The 20185-nt window shown below is 34.1% G+C and overlaps 1 protein-coding gene across 6 annotated transcripts in view; it reads left to right on the forward strand.

Moving 5' to 3' along the window:
- PDS5B (PDS5 cohesin associated factor B) overlaps window positions 1-20185 on the forward strand; it is a 162446-nt gene that overhangs the window by 44519 nt on the left and 97742 nt on the right. For all 6 annotated transcript variants that reach the window (XM_072976100.1, XM_072976101.1, XM_072976104.1 and 3 more), the window contains exons 2-3: window positions 16479-16605; window positions 19546-19749. In XM_072976100.1, the coding sequence (XP_072832201.1) occupies window positions 16498-16605; window positions 19546-19749 (312 nt within the window). In that variant the 5' untranslated portion in view covers window positions 16479-16497. The remainder of the gene's footprint in view (window positions 1-16478; window positions 16606-19545; window positions 19750-20185) is intronic.

The following is a 20185-nucleotide window of genomic DNA, read 5'->3' on the forward strand; positions in this document are numbered from 1 at the left end:
ATTAATATTTTGAAGCATTCAAAGGCAATCTTACTTCCAAAGATAACATTTTAACAGCATATGAAGATAAGAGCTGAAAATCCTTAATGCATAATCAAAACCAGAATGAGATCAGACCACACTTGTTAGAATGGCTATTAACAAAAAAGATAAGAAATCATTGTTGGTGAAGATGTGGAAAAAAGGGAACCCTTGTGTACTGTTGATGGGAAGGTATATTGGTGAAGCCACTTTGGAGAACAGTATGGAGATTCCTCAAAAAATTAAAAATAGAACTGCTATATGATCCAGCAATTCTACTTCTAGGTGTCTTTCCAAAGAAAATGAAAACACTAATTCACAAAGATACATGCACTCCCATGTTCATTGCAGTGTTATTTACAATAGCCAAGATGTGGAAACAATTTATGTCCATTGATGGATGAATGATTAAAGAAAATGTGACACATAGACACACACAGTGAAATATTACTCAGCCATAAAAAAGAAGAAACCCCTTCCATTTGTAACAGCATGAATGGACCTTGAGGGCATTATGCTGAGTGAAATAAGTCAAAGATAAGTACTGTATGAACTCTCTTATATGTAAAATCTGAAAAAAAAAAAGGAAAAAAAAAACCCCAACAAACCAGAAACCTGAACTCAATAGATTCAAGAAACAGATTGGTAGTTGCCAGAGGGAGGGGATGGGGAGTTGGGTGAAGTAGATGAAGGAGGTCAAAAAATACAAACTTCCAGTTAAAAAAGTAAGTCATGGGATGCAATGCACAGCATGGTGACTATGGTTATTAATACTTTATTATGCATTTGAAAGTTGCTAAGAGAATGTAGATCTTAAACACTTTCTTCACGAGAAAATTTGTAACTGTGTAGTGATGGATGTTAACTAGATTTGTGGCAATCATTTTGCAGTATATACATATAATGAATCATTATATTGCATACCTGAAACTAATACAATGTCAGTTATATCACAGTGAAAATTAAGAAATTTTAAAATGTGGTATCATATGTTATGTTTGAATTTATACTGGATCTAGATGCTTGACAAAAAGATTGTTTAGATTTATTTTGCTATGAAGGAAAATACGTTCTGTAAGTGATCCATAGATGCAGTGAAAAAAGAACGAGTTGAAAATCTTGATACAAAATTGCCTCTGTTATAAGCAGAAGATTTAATAGTATCAGGAATCTCTAATCTTCTGTTAAGCTGTCTGATACAGCTGCAAGGGTAGGTGAAATATCTGTGAGGCTATTTCCCCCACTTTTAATGAAAAATTGAAGGCTGTCACTGTTTGTCTTTAGCTTTTTTTTTTTTCAGTTCTCTTGTTTTGTTTTTGCTTTTCTTTCTTTCCTTCTTCCCTTTCTGCTTTCCCTTTTTTCCTCCCTTCCTTCCTTCTTCCCTCCCTTCCTTTCTTCTCCCTCTTTCTCCTAGGGGTTGAACCCAGGACCTTGTGCATGCTAAGCATAGGCTCTACCACTGAGTTATTCCCCTCTCCCCTAAATTCTTAATTTTGCTAAAATTTTTCCTATTAGAAATAAGCACCTTCAGAGACCTATATTTGAAGGGAAAAGCCTGAGTTCCAAGATTTAAGGCTAAGTTTGATTATGATGCTGGGAACAATTGTCAGTCAATAGTAACTATGCAGTATTTTATTAGGATTGTTGTTTTGCTAATGTTCTTTTCTGTTATTTTTAAGTGTTGATTTTGCAGAGTGCCAGATTTTTCTAGAAACACACATGTGTTTTGATAGCTACCTGTCCTTGTTTCTTTTCTTAGACCTGCTATATCTTTGTGCTTTTGCTCATGGCTCAGTATTTCCTCTGCCCAGAATACTCACCTCACCACCCTGTTGTCCTCCACAGCTTAAATTTCAGCTCTCTGTGATGTGCTGCTGACAACTTTCTTTATTGTCTTTGACAGAATGAATTGTTCCCTCATTTGTGTTTCCTTTATAACATTGATTTTATGTATACAAGCCAATGATTTTTAGTAAATTTAGAGTGTGAAACCGTTGCCCTCCAAACATTACTTGCTGCGTCCATTTGTAGTCACTCATTTCTCACCCCTAGCCAACTAGTATATTTTCTGCTTCTGTAGATTTGCCCTTTGTGGATCTTTCATGTGAATGTAACCACACAATATGTAGCCTTCTGTGTCTGGCTTTTACTTGGATACTGGTTTTGAGATTCATCTGTGTTGTCTTACAGATCAGTACTTTGTTTCTTTTTATTTCTAATTATTGTAGGGATATACCACATTTTGTTTATCCCATTGTAGGGATATACATTTTGTTTATCCATTCGCTAGTTAATAGATATTTGGATTGTTCACACTTTTTGGCTCTTAGGGTACATTGTTGCTCAACTTTGTAAAAATCCCCATGGAACTTTCTTTAAGTGCAGATGTTTGGGCCTCAGTGTTAGGGGATTCAGCCTGTTCCAAAGGTTGGAGATCATTAGGTTAAGGGAATAAGTCTTAGGAGTCATATATGGATTAGTTCCAGTTTAACTGCTAGATAACTTCAGCATAGTTTATTCTCCCTGATTCTGAGTATCCTCATTTATAAAATGGGTATAATATATAACCAGTCTTATTATTAAGAATATTTGTTGAGCGCTTGCTTTTTGCCCTTTATTGTATTATGTATTAAGTATACTGCAATGAATCAAATGGGATACTTGTTCTTACAGTTTTTAGTTTAGAAGGGGAAACATGTTAGAGGTTAAATATGTACAATAATGATAAATTCTTTGAAGGAAAGTACAGGAGTAGTGTGAAAGCGTGTAGTGGAGATTTAATTTAGCTTGGGGAGATTTGGGACAGTGTCTCTGAGGAATTGACATACAAGACTTGAAAAGTCAGTGTTAGCCAGGCATGAGGGGAAGGAGTAACACAGAGGAGGAACAAGTGTTTGAAGTAGAAAGAATAGCACACACTTACAAAGGTCTTGGTTTGATACCTTTAGGGAATAGCGGTGTGACTGAGTGTAGTGAGAAAGTGTTCAGATTAGTATAATTTAGAACTTATTTTAAGGTCTGTGGAAACCTATTTAAGAGTTTTAAGTAAGGCAGTGATATGAAGAGATTAGCATATTAAGAGCATTCTGGCTGCTATATGAAGAATGAATTGGAGGTGGCTTAGGTTAGGTTGTGGTGAAGTAATAGCCAAATGAAGGTGAATTTCATATATGTTTTGCAGGTAGCATTTACAGGACTTGATAATTGCTTTAAGTGTTGAAAGAGAATTGTCAAGGGTCACGCCCAGTTTTCTGGGAGTAACAAGTTGCATACTCTAAGACTGAGAGAAGATTGAAGAAGTACATTTTTGGAGGGAGAAGAAGTTGGGAGATAGTTTGTGTTTTGTTTTGTTTTGTTTTGTTTTTTAAGTTCAGGATGCCTTTGAGAATAACCCAATGGAAATGTTAAGTTGGCAGTTGTATATATGGATTGGTGTTCAAAAGAGAGCTCTTGGTAGGGTATGTATTTATTTTTTTAAAGTCTTTGGAATAGCTTTAAGAAAGCTTAGGGGGAAAACTTTGGGAGAAAAACGTGGATTGAAAAGTGAATAGAGTATCTGTAGTTGAGCTCTGATGAATTACTGATATTTAGGGGTTGAATAGAGGAAAAGGAAACAAAGGAGACAGAGTAACCAGTAAGGTAGGAGAAAACCAAAAACGGTAAAGTGTAGTAGAAACCAAAGGAAAAGTATTTCAAGAAGGAGGCTGGCATCATCCATGTGTCATACTGAGATCAGTAAAATTAGGATTAGAAAAGCGTTCATTTGATTTGATAACATGGAAGGCAGTGATGACTTTAGTTAGCTATTACTGCAAATAACTATACCCTAAATCACCCCAAAAATTAATGGCTCAAAACAACCATCATTTATTTAGCTCCCAGTTCTGCAGTTCGGCAGCTTGAGTTTGGCTTAGCTGGGCATTTCTGCTGATCTGGGTCAATCTTAGCTGATTCACCTGGGCTTGCTCATGCATCCTAAGTTGTGTGTCTATGGTCACCTGATGGTTTCTTTGGGGCTGGCTTCATTCATGATAATGATGGCTGGGATAACTGGAATCTCTTTCCATATATCTCTCCTTTTCCATTGGAATAGCTTCTGGTGTTGTGTTGTGCACTTGTGAGGAGCAGAATTCCAAGAGCAGCAAATCAGTAAACCCCAAAACACAAGCACATCTTTAGCTTGCCAGTATCCATTGGCCAAAGGAAGTCTTAAGACCATCTGAGATTCAGTGGCTGAAAAAATACTCTTCTTGATGGGAAGAGCAACACAGTCATGTTACAAGGGTGTAGATACAGGGAAGGGAAAAATCTGTTGTCATTTTTGAAGCCTGCCAAAATGATTGCAGCAAAAGCATTAATGCAGGTGATGGAGGATACTGGAAACAAAATTGGATTAGCATGAAAAGTGAATGGGAACTGAAGAAGTGTGGATTACTTTTTGAAAAACTTGGCTATGAAGATAATTTGAGAGAAGACAGTAGCTGGCGGGGTATTGTAGTCTAAGCAGGTGTGTTGTGCTTTCTTTCCCTTTCTGTCTGAATGCCTTCCTTCTACTCAAGAACAGAGTACTTATACTGAATACTGAGGGAAAGGATCTGGTAGACACAGAATGCTGATGCTGAGGAAAGAGAAGATAGCTAATGAAGTGAAAATCTCCTAGAAACCTGGAGAGGATGAGATTCTGGGTACCCGTGAAGGGAGTAGTTTTTGATATGGGGAGGGCTGCATACTTGGTAACAGGAGGGAAGGAGGGAATAGGTACAAATGTAGTAGATAGGCAAGCAGATTTAGTAAGGAGAGATGAGGGAAGTTTCTGTTTGACAGAGCTGCTGTTTTCTCAATGAAGTGGAGGCAGTCAGTGAGAGTAGGGGTTGTGCAAGAATGTGTGCTTGAGGTTTGATGTGAATAGAGAAAGTACATGATTTAAACCTCCCACGGAATGGGACATTGAGTTGCCTACTGACTAGGAAACACCAGTCATTCAATAAATGAGAGAGATAAAAATATTACTTTAAAGGGATTTAGCAGAACGCTTTCTTTGTTAGAAGTTAGAAACTGGTGCTAGTTGAGGTGTTCCAGGGCCTGGAGCTCTTTTTCTGTCTGAAGCAGTTTAACTCTGCTCCCTTCTATGGCATTGATGGTCCTTAAAAAGAGAGTAGGCAAAAGTGTAACTGTGTTTAACCTTTTATAAATAAACATTACCAAAAATGCGAACAAAATGAGCCTGCTTTCTAAAAGGGCTTCCTGAAAGCACTTAAAATTAATTTGTATTACCAGAACATATTGGAATAACTATTAATTGTACTTAATTTGAGTTAATAAAGATTATTCAAGCTGAATGATGGGTTAGTGGTAAAATTGTATATAGAAAAAAGATTTTTGTTTGAAAAGTTGGAAAATGTGTAAATGTGGTCTTAACATTATATACTTGGGGGGAGGATAACATAATTTATTTTGTCTCTTTTCTCTTAGAACACACTCTCCTTAGCTTTTTATTTGTCTCTGGCTAAGAATAAACCTAACTTCTTATTCTTTGTAATGACTGTGTGCAGGAAGGGTTGTATTTATGGAGGGCACCACCTGCTGGTTATAAAAGGTACCAGTTGTGGGAGGCCTGCCTTTCGCAGTTGTCAGACTCTTCACAAAATCTGTTTTCCTTCTAATTCCACCTTAAGCCTGGAGTAAAGTCCCAGGATGAAAAACAGCCTTTAATTAACATGGCCACATAGGGATTCTAGTAGTGGTTTGATGTGATTTCTGTGACTCTGAGCTTGTCACATACGAATTTTTAAGAAAAATCATCATTAAAAGGGCAGCTGCCTGTCTTTACTTCTTCCTAAATCAATTAAAAAATGACTATTGCTATTGCTCTTGCCATTGCTCTTCTATCCAGTCAGTGCTTTGTTCTTCTTTTTCATTCGTTGAAAGGATCTTAAATATTTTTACTGCAATCTTTCTGAGTTTCATCTTATGAAACATTTATTTACATCTATTAATATCAGATAGAAGAACGATGATTTCATTAATTTTTTTTCTTCCTAGGACCATTAGTATGATTTTCAAATTACTGATGTTTCCCTTAATTAATGATCATTTAATTTGAACTTATTCAATGGTTGTATAAAAGACTCTTTAATATTAGAATATTTTGTGTTTTATTTATTGTTCATTCTGGACACAAGGTAAATATTTATAATGGTATGCATATAGTAATATTTGAAATTCAAACTGTAATTGGATTCTGACACAGGTTAGCTTTATATAGATTATTTTTTTATTATTTTCTCATTTTCAATATATCCGTGCTACCATAAGTGAGTATAATTGAAATTCCACAAAGATGAATGTCAGATAATTTCTTTGACACTCTTTAACCTTAGAGGACTGTGTATACATTTTTTTTTACAGTGATTTTTGGTAACAATTGAAGATCCTATTTCTTTACTGTACCCTCCCTTTCTTCCGATGCACTGTTCCCTTTCTTCTCCTTCTTTCTCCTTTTCATCTTTTTTCTTCTACCTAATAATTTGGTGTTCATTCCTGTTATTCTCCAGAAAATTCTTTCTTAAGGCTCACCTTACCAGATCCAAGGGAATATTTGCTGAGGTCATTTTGTATCAGTGATGTGTATTTCTGAAGTAACTAGCACTGTATGTCACCCCTTCATCTTCTAACATTTTTTATAATAAAAAAAAAGTTATTGTTTTCTTGACCTTTCTTGACCCTCTTCTGTTTTCTTTCCTGATTCCCCTGTGTCATCTGTCCCCCCACCCCATCCTCCCACCCGGCCCCTCTATCAATATAGATATTTCCTCAAAGTTCAGTCTTGGTATCTCAATTCACCCTACACAGTTTCTTTATTGATCTTACAAACCCACAAAGCATGAACTATACATAGTGCTAAAATGTTTTCTAGCGTTAACTTTTCTCTACAATTTCAACTCTACATCTTCAGCTGCCTTCTATTCCAAACTTAATTTTTCCCTATCTCTTTTATGAGGACAGAAATTTTATATATTTTGCTTATCATTGCATTCCTATTACATGGAATAATGTATCATATCAAGTAAATTCTCAGTAAATATCTAAATAGTTGACTTTCCAGGAACAAAGTCTTGAAATTTTATAATTATCTTCTGCTTCTCTCAAATAACATTTATAGTCTTTGTGTCAGTTTTCTTACTTTCCAGTCATTGCCTGCAGTGAGCTCCTTATTAGTTCTTACCTGGAATTTTGTAGCAGTTTCCTGACTGGTTTTACTGTATTTGATTTCTCCTCTGTTTAGTCTATGCTGCCTATTGTAGCTACCAGTTCTTAAAATAGTTTTGGTCATTAATCAGCAAGTATTTCCCAAGCACCTAGGAACTTTGTTCTAGGCTCTGTAAGGATTCCTAATATGATATATACTATCGTTGTCATAAGGAGCTTATGGTTTTGTAGGAGAAACAGACATAGAAATAAGAAATTTATTAAATATGGTGTGATAAATACTAATCATGATACATTGACAGTTTGCCTAGTTGTAGGGGGAAGAGCCTATCTCTGCCTGGAGTGGTGAAGGAAAATTTAAATACAGACTTGAGAATTTAAGGTACGTGGAGTTTGCTTACGAGACATGGGTCAGTAAGTATGTCTTACTCTGAGGAAACAGCCTGTGTACATTCACAGTGGTATTTCTGCTTTAGTAGCATTGCTTATAAACTGAGTGCAACCTGAGTAACCAACTTATTTGTTGGCTCTGTCTTCTCTTAGCTCCCTTTACTTCCTTCTACTTTTTCCTTCAGTCACACTCTTAGACCAGCAACAAATTCTGAATTCTCTTCTTTGAGATTCATTCAAATTGTTTTCTCTGTCCTTTTTGTTCTGTATTATTACCACTTCACCCCCATTTACTTAGGGAAGCAGGCTTTCTTTCAGTCTTATTTCTTTCCAAGCTCATTGTTTACTGTTTTTGTTAAGATAACTTTAGAATTTATTGTAATTTAGTATTTAGAAGGAATGTCTGTTTCCTTTGTAGATTCTGAGACCCATCTTAACTCATTTTGCCCTATAGTCACCGCTAAAACATCATGCAAGTAGTAGGCACTTGATAATTTTTTGACTGTACAGATGAGTATATTCTACAAAAGTACCATGTCTACATTGTTTAGCTGCAGTCTGTGGTCACAGTCATGTGTCTGCTGTTAAGGATGGTGAACAACTTTTGCTTCTTTTAAGGCAAGGCAAAGACTTTCTTCCACTCCAGGTTCTGTGGAAAACTGGGAATCCTGTCACGTTTATTTATCTTCCTGTGGAATGATTTGTCCTAGACATTTGCTGAATATCTTCTTTGGTTGGAGGGACACAGACAGCTGTGGGCTTGGTTCTTGCTAGACAGTTCATTCTTTTCCTGACCTGAGGTCGTGAAGCTGTTCTCCTACATCATATTCACTAAAGCTTTTACATTTTGCTTCAATAGTTAGGTCTTTAATCTGCCTGAAATTCATTTTGTATGTGATGTGAGGTGTGGGTGCAGTGTCATTTTTTCTCATATAGATGTGTCTCAGAGCTTTCCAATTTTAAAAATAACTTTATTGAGGAATAATTTACATACCATAAAAGTAATAAAATTCACCTATGTCAAGTGTACAATTCAGTGATTTTTAATCATTTTACTGAGATATGCAACCATCACCATAATAAAATTTTAGAACATTTTTATTAGTCCAGTAAGCTCCCTCATGCCAATTTATAATTAATCCCTCACTGGATTCTGTTTAGATTTTCATCTTGAGCTCTCTGCAGCATCCAGTAGTGTTGGCCACTTCCTTTCCTGAAACTTGGTGTACCCCTTACTTTCTGACATGACCTCCTTCTGGGTCTTTCCTTTACCTCTTTGATCATTCTTAGATTCCTTTGCAAGCTTCTTTTCCTCTCCTCATTTCAAAGATGGATCTTCTTGCATCTCTTCCTTGGCCTACCAGTTGTCTCACTTTAAAAGTCTTCCTGAATGCTCTCATCTGTGCCCCTGTTTTTATCAATCACTGAGGATTCCCAGATCTTTCTCTAGCTCAGACATCTCTCTGGAGATCTAACTGCCTACTGGCTGGTCTTTGTCTTTGTCTCCTTCACCTCCCCCTTCTCCTCCTCTTCTTCCTCCTCATCCCCTCTTTCCCCCAGCACATGGGGTAAAATTTATTTTCCAGAGGGTACCTGAAAAATCCTCTCTTCCCTCTCCCCTAATCAAGGCAATAAACACAGCCATTACTTCTAAAAGTTTCCTTGTGTTCTTTTGCCTTTTTTTTTTTTTTTGGAAAACTTAACCTGAGATCTACCCTCTTAAATTTTTAAGTGTACAATACCATTTTGTAAACTAGTGGCACTGTGTTGTACAGCATGCTTCTACATTTGAATCATCTTGCATAACTGTAACTTTAGACCTTTTGAATAACAGCTCCCCATTTCCCATTCTTCCCATCCCCTAGCAACAGCTATTCTACTTTCTGCTTCTGTAAGTTTGACTATTTTAGATATTTCATATAAATGGAATCATGCCATGTTTGTCCTGTGTCTGACTTACTTGACTCAGAATAATGTCTTCCAGGTCCATCCATGTTGTTGGAAATGGTAGGATTTCCTTTTTAAAGGCCAAGTAATATTCTATTGTATGTATATACCACTTTTTCTTTATTCATTCATCTGTTGAACATTTAGGTTGTTTCCATATCTTGGCTATTTGAATAATGCTGCAATGAACATGGGTTTATATTCCCACTAGCAGTGTACAGGGTTCCCATTTACCCTTATCCTGGCCAACACTTTTTTTTCCTTTTTTTTTTTTTTTTTGATAATAGCTATCCTGACAAGTGTGACACTGACACTCCCTTGTGGTTTTGATTTGCATCTCAGTGGTAAAAAATGGAAAGCTTTTACTTTTAAATCAAAAACAAGGCAAAGATGTCTACTCTTTCCAGTTCTATTCACTGTAATACTAGAAGCCTTAGCCAAAGCAATTACACAAGACAAAGAAATGGAGTCATCCCTTGGTATATGTGGGGGATTGGTTCCAAATGCCAAGTCAAATGCCAGAATCCAAGGATGCTGTAGTCCCTCGTATAAAATGGCATAATACTTGCATGTAACCTATGTACTTCCTCCTGTATACTTTAAATCATCTCTAGATTACTTATAATACCTAATACAATGTAACTGTAATGTAAATAGTTGCCTATATGTGGCAAATTCAAGTCTTGCCATTTGGAACTTTCTAGAATGTTTTTGGGGATATTTTTGATGTGTGGTTGGTTGACTGAGGATGTAGAACTTGCAGATATGAAGGATTGACTATAAAGGGCATCCGAGTTGGAAAGGAAGAAATAAAATTATCTCATTGCAGATGATACGATCTTATATGTAGAAAATCCTCTATTAAGGCTTTATTTAAAAAATCTCTTAGAACTGATCAACAAATTCAGTTTAAGTTGCAGGATACAAAGTCAACATTCAAAAATCAGTTATGTTTCTATATACTAACAGTGAACTATCTGAAAAGGAAGTTAAACCAAAATACTCCCTTCATAATGGCATCAAAAGAAAAAATTACTTAGGAATAAACTTTACAAAGGAGGTGAAAGACTAGTGTAATGAAAAGTACAATACATTGCTGAAAGAAATAAAAGAAGACACAAATAAATGGAAAGATATCTAATGTTCATGGATTGGGAGACTTAATATTGTCAAAATATTAAGTGATACTCAGAACTTTTTGTTTTCTCCTTTTCTGACTGATACACCCTGTCACCATTTTCATATATTAAGTTTCATGTTGTGTGGGTCTGTTTCTAGGCTAATATTTCCCATTGATCTTTTTTCTGTTCCAATACCATACCACTGAAATTACTTAATCTTAAAAAGTGTTTTGATATCTGGTAGAAAAGTTCATTCACTTTTTCTTAAGTATCTTGCTGTTTTTGGCCTTTTAAATTTACGTATAAATTTAAAAATAAATTTGTCATGTTTCTTTAAAAATCAGAACCTGGGCTTTTTTGAGACTGTATTGACTTCATAATCAGTGTCAGAAGATTTGCTGTCTTTATAGTATTTGAGACTTCTAATCTGTGAACATATCTATTTAATTTTCTTTAACATCTGTCAATATAGCTCTATGATTTTTCTTTCTAAAAATAAATTTTTTATTAGATTAATTCCTAGGTAGGTTATGCTTTGCAATGTAAATTGCATTTTAAATTTTTTGGTTGCTATTCATATATTGATTGTTTTGCTTTTAAAAAGCCTTTTTATTTTGAAATAATTGTGTTTTTGCAAAAAGAGTACTTAGAGTCTTGTGGACCCCTCATCTGTCTTCTGCCAGTGGTGACATCTTATGTAACTGTAGCATAATATCAAATTAGGAAATTAACATTGGCATGATATTGTTAGATTATAGACATTATTCAGTTTTCTCAAGTTTTTGCACATTGTCCCCCACCCCCCCACCCCCTCATGTGTGTTTGAAGTTCTGTGTAGTTTGATCTTCGCTATAGATTCATTTCACCACCACCTCAATCAACATACAGAACTATAAAGAAATTCCCTTGTGCTACCTCTCATGCTCATCATTATTCTCTGGCAACTACTAATCTGTTCTCCATGTCCATAGTTTTGTTGTTTTGAGGTTGTTAAATAAATGGAACCATAACATTATGCAACCTTTTGAGATTGGTTCTTTCAGTAAGTATAATGACCGTAAGTTATTACGTATCAGTGAAACAGTTCTTTTTGTTGCTGAGAAGTATTCATTATGCAGATATATCAGAGTTTTAACCATTTATCCGTTGATGAACTATTTTAATTGCTTGCAGTTTTGAGGTATATAAGCAAAGCTGCTATAAACATTCTTGTACAGATTTGTGTGAATGGAAGCTCTCATTTCTCTGTATAAATGCCCCAGAGTACATTCGCTGGTTTGTATTGTAAGTGTATGTTTAGTTTTATGAGAAACTGCCAGACTATTTTTAACTATGACTGTACTATTTTACATTTCTACCAGCAATGTATGATAGATCCAGTTTCTTTGCATCTTTGTTTACATATGATATTTTCATTGCTTTTTATTTTATTCTATTAGTATATGGTGATACTTCATTGTAGTTTTAATTTGCATTTTCCTAATGATTAATGATGTTGAACATCTTTTCATATCTTATTTGCCATCTATATATCCTATTCAAATCTGTTCATGTCAACCCATCTTGTAATTGGGTTGTTTGGTTTTTTATAGTACTTTTGAGAATTCTTTATATATTCTAGATATGTCTTTTGTCAGATATGTATTTGCAGATATTGTTTCCCCAATCTGTAGCTTATCTTTTTATTCTCTTAATAGTTTTTCATAGAGTAAACGTTTCTAATTTTTGAAGTTCAGTATATCAGTTTTTTTCTTTTTTGGCTCTTGCTTTTGGTACCATTTCTAAAAACTCTTTGCCTAGCTTCTATTGTGAAGATTTTCTTCTGTGTTTTCTTCTAAAACTTTTTTGTTTGCTTTACATTTTGTATTTAGATTCATGATCTATTTTAAATTTTTGTTTAAAGGTATGAGGTATTTAGGTCAAGTTTGTGTTTTGGTTTTTTTGGGGGATGGATGGTTCTATGTACACAGAATGTGGAAAAGCCTATTACTGCTCCATTCAGTTGCTTTTGCATCTTTGTAAAAATCAATTGGGCATACTCATGTGGATTTCTTCCTGGGTTGTCTTTTCTGTTCCATTGATCTGTGTGTCTGTCCCTTCACATTGTCTTGTGGCTATATAGGAAGTTTCAAAGTTCTGTGAAATAATTTCCTCCCACTTCATTCTTTTCTAAAATTATTTCATCTATTCTAGTTCCTTTCCCTTTCTGTGTAAATGTTATTATAAGCCTGTCTCTTATCTGTGAAAAATCTTACTGGGTTGTTAGAATCCCTAAACCTGTAGATCAGTTTTGGGAAGAATTGACATCTTTACTATCTTGAACCTTCCAATTCATGAACATAGTATATCTCTCCATTTATTTAGATCTTCTGTGGTTTTTTTCATCAGTGCTTTGTCATTTTCAGCATACCAATCCTGTATATATTTTGTTAGGTTTATCCTGAAATATTTTATTAATGGCAAGGAATGATAAAGATAGTATTGTGCTTTTAACTTAGGTTTCTATCTGTTCTTTGCTAGTATATAGAAACACAGTTGATTTTTACATTTTGATCTTTGCATCCTATAACCTTTATGAAACAGTTTTGTGGCTTTTGTTTGTTTGTTTTAAAGATTCCCTTGGAATCTTCTACATAGACAGTCATGTCGCTTGGAAGTAGGGACAGTTTTAGTTCTTCCTTTCCAATCAGTATGCCGTTTATTTCCTTTTCCTTGCCTTATTATGTTGGTTAGGGATTCCAGTATTATGTTGAATAAGACTAGTGAGAACACACATTCTTGTCTTGTTTCTGATTTTTGAGAGTAATTATTCTGTCTTTCACCATGAAGTATTTTGTTAGCTGTAGGTAATTGATGTTTGCATATTGATTTTTCTACTGTACAAGCTGTTAAACTCAAACTTACTAATCCTCATGTTTTATCTATAAATCTTTCAGAGTTTCTATATACATAATCATGTAATTTGCAAATAATAACTGTTTTGTTCCTTCCTTTTTATTTTTATACTCGATTTCTTTTTCTTTTGTTGACTAGCATTTCTATTACCATGTCAAATAGAAGTGATGATAGCAGGCTTGCTTTGTAGTCCTGAAAACAAATAAACAGCTTTCAATAGGTCATCATAAGCATGATTTAGGCTGTGGGGTGTTCATAGCACCCTACCTTTTTCAGATAAAGGAAGCGTCCATATACTTTTTAATTTGTTAAGCTTTTTTCCCTTAGTTATAGTTATGAATTGATGTTGAGGTTTTAATAAACATTTTCTCTTCATTTTTTGAGATTATGACATTTTTCTTTTTAATCTGTTACTTTGGTGAATTCAACCTTTCATTCCTGTAATTAAACCTAATTTTTATGTAGCTACATTTGGTTTCTCAATATTTAAGAATTTTGTATCTTTGTTTATAAGCAAGATTTGTGTGTGACTTTTTTCTTTCTCTTATTTTTCTCATTTGGTTTTAATATCATGGTTATGCTCGTAGGTTGCATAAAATTAATAGGAAGGATTCCTTTGTTTTCCAGTCTTTTAGAACTATGTATGTGACATTGAAATTATTTCTTCCTCAGTTATTTGGTGGACCCCACAAGTAAAGTCATCTAGACTTGGATATTTGTCCTTTTGGAAAGGCTTATTAGATTATTGCTTTTATTTCTTAATTTTTTCCTTGAGTAATTTTTGGTAAGATGTAGATTTTCTCGAGTTTGTCTAAATTTTCAAATATTTTTGAATGTCAAAAAATGTAAGATTGGCTTGTGATTTTTTTGTTTGTGTGTTTGTGGCCTGGTTTTTGACTTTGTTGATTCAGTGCTTGTTTCCTCCCACTCCCCGATTCATTGGTTCTTAAAGTTCTTTTAAATGTTTAAATGTTTGGAGGTTTTCTTGTTTGTTGTTACAATTCAGAAAAGTATAAAAATTATTAGCGTCTAGCTCTATGACCTTATACAAAGAGAATACAGTAGTGTAACCAGCATCCAAATAAAGAAGTAGAACATAACCTGTACCCAAGAAATCTCCTGTTCCCCTTAAAATTATATCTCCCACCAAGGGAATTCAGTATCCTGATCCGTAACATCATAAATTAGATTTCCTTGTTTTTGAACTCTTCTGGAAGTGTAATCATATTTTATGTATAGTGTTTTGTGTCTGATTTCTTTCCTTGTAATATTGATCTCTATTGTGTGAAGCAGTAGCTTATTGCTTACAGCTAATGGCTGTATCATATTCTATTGTATGACTATGCTACAGTATATCTATTCATTCTACTGTTGATAGGCATTTGTGTTTTCTGTTTTGACTAGTAGGAGTGGTATTGCTATGAACATTTTTATATGTTTTATGGTGGACACATGTATGTGTTTCTGTTGAGTAAATACCAAGCAGTGGATCCTGGGGCCTGCCTATTTGTGTAATTTATACTTAGCTTATTTGCTTTATTTTATTAAATGTTTGCATCCTTTTTTTCATCCTTTTACTTTCAATGTCATATCATTATTTCTTAATTTTTTATTTTTTTGGTAATTTCTCTATAATAAGATTTTAAAATCTTGGTCTTTAAAATTTATTATGTATACTATATATATTACATTGTAAGATACTAATATGTGTTAAACATTGTTCTAAATGGTATATGTTTTAACTTATTATAGATTTCAGTTTTTGTTTGGTGAATTTGTCTTTATTTCACTCTATTCCATAGTATGGTAGTATTTATTGAAAAAGCTCTGCATATAAGTGGACATGTGCAATTCAAACCCATGTTGTTTAAGGACCAAGTGAATAGTCATTTTATCATCTGTTTGATAATTGTAATATTTGAAGTTTTTGGGTCTGTACTTGGGGGTTTGGTTTTTCTGCTGGTTCTTGCTAGTAGTGTCTTGTTTCCTTTGGTGCTTGATTATTTTTGACTTGAAATACTCATTGTCCTAGAAACATCATATGAGGATTCTTTGAGGCAAAGAATGAAGATACCCTCCTCTGGGAGGACTTCAGTTTACTTATTAGGTTCTTAGGGGTGCTGCCAATTGGGGTTCACTAAGTTTGTGTGTTGAGGTTTTCAGGACCACTTAGGTAGTGTGAAACTGGGAAAATGTTCAGACTCATGGCCAAAACTAATTGGGTGTTCCTCCCTTGTATCTACTATTTCTTCTCTGTTCTTAATACCTAGGCAGCCTTCTCAAGCTGGCCTCTGGGTTCTAATGGGGGGATAGGCACGTGTTGACCTTTGGTTTAACTCTCTCTTTTGCAGGTGTTATCTTTTTTGGGTTGGGGTAGTATTATATTAAAGTCAGAAGGGTCTCCTATTTGACATTCTGCCTTGACCAGGACTCTGTCCTCCTTCTGTAACCACCAAACGAAACGCTAGATTTGTCAGGGTTGGCAGATGCCCTGAAGATGTAAATGAATATAATGTTCTATTTACTTCTCTGGGTTTCTGTTTTCTCTTAGATTTTGGCCCAAGTAATTTGTGGTGCTACAAAAAAAATGTGGTGTGTATGTACTACATATATGTGTACACATATATATCTTTAAGTCATTTATTGTTTTTGTAGTTGGAGCATTAGTGCAGATAACCTAGCTTGCCACTAACAGAAATGGAAATAAAAGTAAAATTAAACAAGAAATTGGTGAAATGTTCAGTAAAGTGATCTTCATTAATTAGATAAATGAATTACTATAAATTAGGAAGTAGTTATACATTCTTTTTGTGGGACGGATTCCTTTCCATGTTTATTATGAATGTTGTTAAGTCTTATTTTTTTGTTTTGCATCTAATAGTTTTCTTGTTTTAGGGGTAAAAATATTTCCATCATGGCTCATTCAAAGACAAGAACCAATGATGGAAAAATTACCTATCCTCCTGGTGTCAAGGAAATCTCAGACAAAATATCTAAAGAAGAGATGGTGAGACGGTTAAAGGTGAGTAAAATTGGGTTATGTCTTTTGGACATCTCTTTAGAAAGGGCAGAGTTGGGGGATTACCTGTGGAAATCGCATAGAACTGTATCTCGGTAGGGCAACTTAAAAAAGAAATCAAAGCAGAAAATGTCTATTGGCCAAAACTAATTAGCTATAATTAGGATCTGGGAGACAGGAGTAGATAAAAAACTGTAGAATTTACTTAGCTGTTGTTAATGGGAGAGCAGTTGGAAAGGTAAAATTTAGATTTTCTGGAGTCTCCTATACTCTAGTATAAAGAACAAATCCACAGTATTTTTATACTCATTATTGTCTGTAGAAAGTTGTCTCCTTTTCCTATATCTTATTTGTTTTATAAAAGCAACCATTTTAATCTGAGAAGAGAAGTTTTGATTCTTTCTACTGAGTACCAAACCTGAATTGTACTTTCTTGTATTTTGAGAGTAAGTTACAGAATTTTACTTTTGGCACCTTTCTCTGCTTCTGATGTACAACAGTGAGTCAAGATTGATAGTATATGGAAATACATGAGGCATCTGCCATATGGTTTGATTGTCTTCATATTTATTTGGGCAATATTACATCTTTTTCTTTGAGGCAGTGATGGTCTCCATGATTTAAATGGTTGAAGGAAGTGAGTGGCCACAGAGATTGTTAAGCTGATTATTAGTTCAGTTGTTCTTTATTTTTGAACATATTTTACCTTCTATGTTGTAGCTACCTAGACATTTATGTCGCTTGTTATATTATTTCAAGACTGGAAAACTTAACTTTAATTTGTCATTGAGGGTCTAGGAGCCTTATAGTACTGTTTTATTACTGCATGGTTTATTTATTTTTGTGTGTGTGTGCATTTTTAAACATTTTTTATTGAGTTATAGTCATTTTACAATGTTTTGTTAAATTCCAGTGTAGAGCACAATTTTTCAGTTATACATGAACATACATATATTCGTTGTCACATTTTGCATGGTTTATTTTTATTAGAAGAAAACGTTCCTAATGCTATTATAAATTTCACAGAAAGTCTTGGTATTCTATCCTTAAGCACAAAATGTTAGAATGTCAGATATAAAATATTTATTATTCAAATCAAGGTATCTTTGAGCAGATTAAATTTACCAGGATAGATATTTTGTCTAGTTGAGAATTTGTGGATATTTTATTAAAAATAGTTAGCCTACAAACATAAGACATTTTTCATTTCTATGTGTCTGCATTTTCTTGATTTGTTAAATTTTTAAAGAAATGAATACATTTATTTCCTCAGGTTTGTTTATATTTTTAGCAATGATATCATCCTTACCGTTTGCTAAGAAATGAATGTTAAACACAGAGACCACACTTACAAGCTACTAGCATTTAGTGTCTTTTAGGGGTGTTATTTTTCCCAGACATCTTTTTTAATTTAAAGGACTCATATACGAGTTATTCCTGAGTTTTATACCACCATTTGAGGTGTAGACAGTGTTGAGGAATTCCTATTGTCTAGTCCTTCAGTGATCTTTGTCTTGGTGGAATGACTTTCACAGTGCTCCCATTTAGTTCTTATAGTATGTTTTCATTATTTTGTAGACGTTTATGCCCAGCAGTAACCTGATTACTTCTCTTCATTTGTTTTTCTAATTTATACTTTCACTGTTTTTAGCAACTTTCTTAGAGAAATATAGAAAGGATTTAATGTGGGATGATAGTAATTTTTTGATATGTACAAGGACAGGTATAAGTTTTATAAATTATAAAAATTTGTTAACTTTTAAGGTGTCGTTTATGTAATTTCTAGAGTTTCCTATAACATTTTTTAAAAATATACTTAATCTCTCTTCTGTGAGGAAATTCCAGGGAAAGGAATAGTTCCCTGCATGTAGCTCTTTTTTTGTTCCCTCATCTTTTTTCGTAATTCACCTCGGCCATCAAAGCATCTATCTTAAAAACAATAAAATAAAGTTAGAAGAGTAACTCTGGACATTGTACCCCTTAAACTAATTGTAGTGTCAGACTGGAAGGATTACTCTACTGTTGGTTATGGCCTCTGATACAGTAGAACTGAGGGTCTGCTCTGAGAGGAACACTGTTACCCACAGCTGCTCTGAGAATTCAGTAATACATTGGACAGTTCATTACTCAGAAGTCTAGCCTACAGCAAAGTGGAAATCCATGCAGTCTGTCTCAAGGCCCAAGTCAGAGACATTGATACTTGGTGGCCAGCCCTACTTGTTGATTAGTATTTGCAGCACCACCTAGTGGATGCCAGATGGTCACCTTTGCATTAGAGTTGTATTTAAATGTTCCTGTCAAGGTAGACGTTTTGTTAAGTCTTATTTGAAGTAGTAATATTACAGATTGAGGCTTCGTTGTGACGACTAATACTGAAATTAGCGAAAGTTTCTTCACAGAATTCGAACTATATCATTTTTCACCATTTTTGTTTCTGTCCCACTTTTATGTAAATGTTTGCTTCCTTCTGTTCTTCCATACATGCCATTGAGTCCTACTAATGAACCATCCATATCATATTATCTTTTACAGTGGCACAAGAAATATTTTGTTTGATGCTTTAGTAGTTATTTCATGGTAGTCTTTTTTAATGTCTAGGGATGCATCTTTGTCATCCTCTCTTGAATCTGTTTATATATTCTTTTCTAGCTCAATGTTGTAAAAGTGAGATGAAGTACTATGTAAGGCTAATTTTAAACTTTTAAAATCTGGGTAGCAGGTATGATGGATAAATGAAAAGTATTTTACTTAGTCTTTTAAAGAAAAGTTGTATTTACTTCATAGTTTTAGAATGATTTTGTCCTCTCAGATAGACACTTTCAGGGTTCACATGAAATTGAATTTATTGGAATTTAACCTTTGTAATTAGTACGGTTTTTATTTCAGATGAATGTTATTTTTACATGGAGATTTTATTACTTGATTTTTTTTTTTAATATATAGATGGTTGTGAAAACTTTCATGGATATGGACCAGGACTCTGAAGAGGAAAAGGAGCTTTATTTAAACCTAGCTTTACATCTTGCTTCAGACTTTTTCCTCAAGCATCCTGACAAAGATGTTCGCTTACTGGTAGCCTGCTGCCTTGCTGATATTTTCAGGATTTATGCTCCTGAAGCTCCTTATACGTCCCCCGATAAACTAAAGGCAAGTACTGATTAAAAGAACTACCAAGATTGACTGATGATGCTTTATCTTTCTAACTAAAATGGGAGTTACAGTATTTAGATCATTTCTTTGGATTCTTTGACATTAGTTGCAGCAATCTTTTGTTAAACTACTTCTGTTTTCTGTAGAACTTCTTCCTTGACTTCCCCCCATGCCAGAACCATTAGTACTTAATTTTGTAAAAACAGTTTCTCATCTTCAGGATAAGAAGTAGATTAGTACAGTGTATTATATAGTTTTTATATTATGTCATCATTAATGCTATTTCAGTATAACTTGGGGGACACTTCCTTTTCCTTTTAAAAAAATTCCACATTGAAGACCATGTTCATTATTTAAAACGCAGTATCTACTATTAATCTGAATTTATAGCATGTGAATCCTGATCATTTAATAGAAGGTGTGATGTAAATTG

The sequence above is a fragment of the Vicugna pacos genome, chromosome 14, assembly GCF_048564905.1.
Source record: "Vicugna pacos chromosome 14, VicPac4, whole genome shotgun sequence".
In the NCBI taxonomy this organism is placed as follows: Eukaryota; Metazoa; Chordata; class Mammalia; order Artiodactyla; family Camelidae; genus Vicugna; species Vicugna pacos.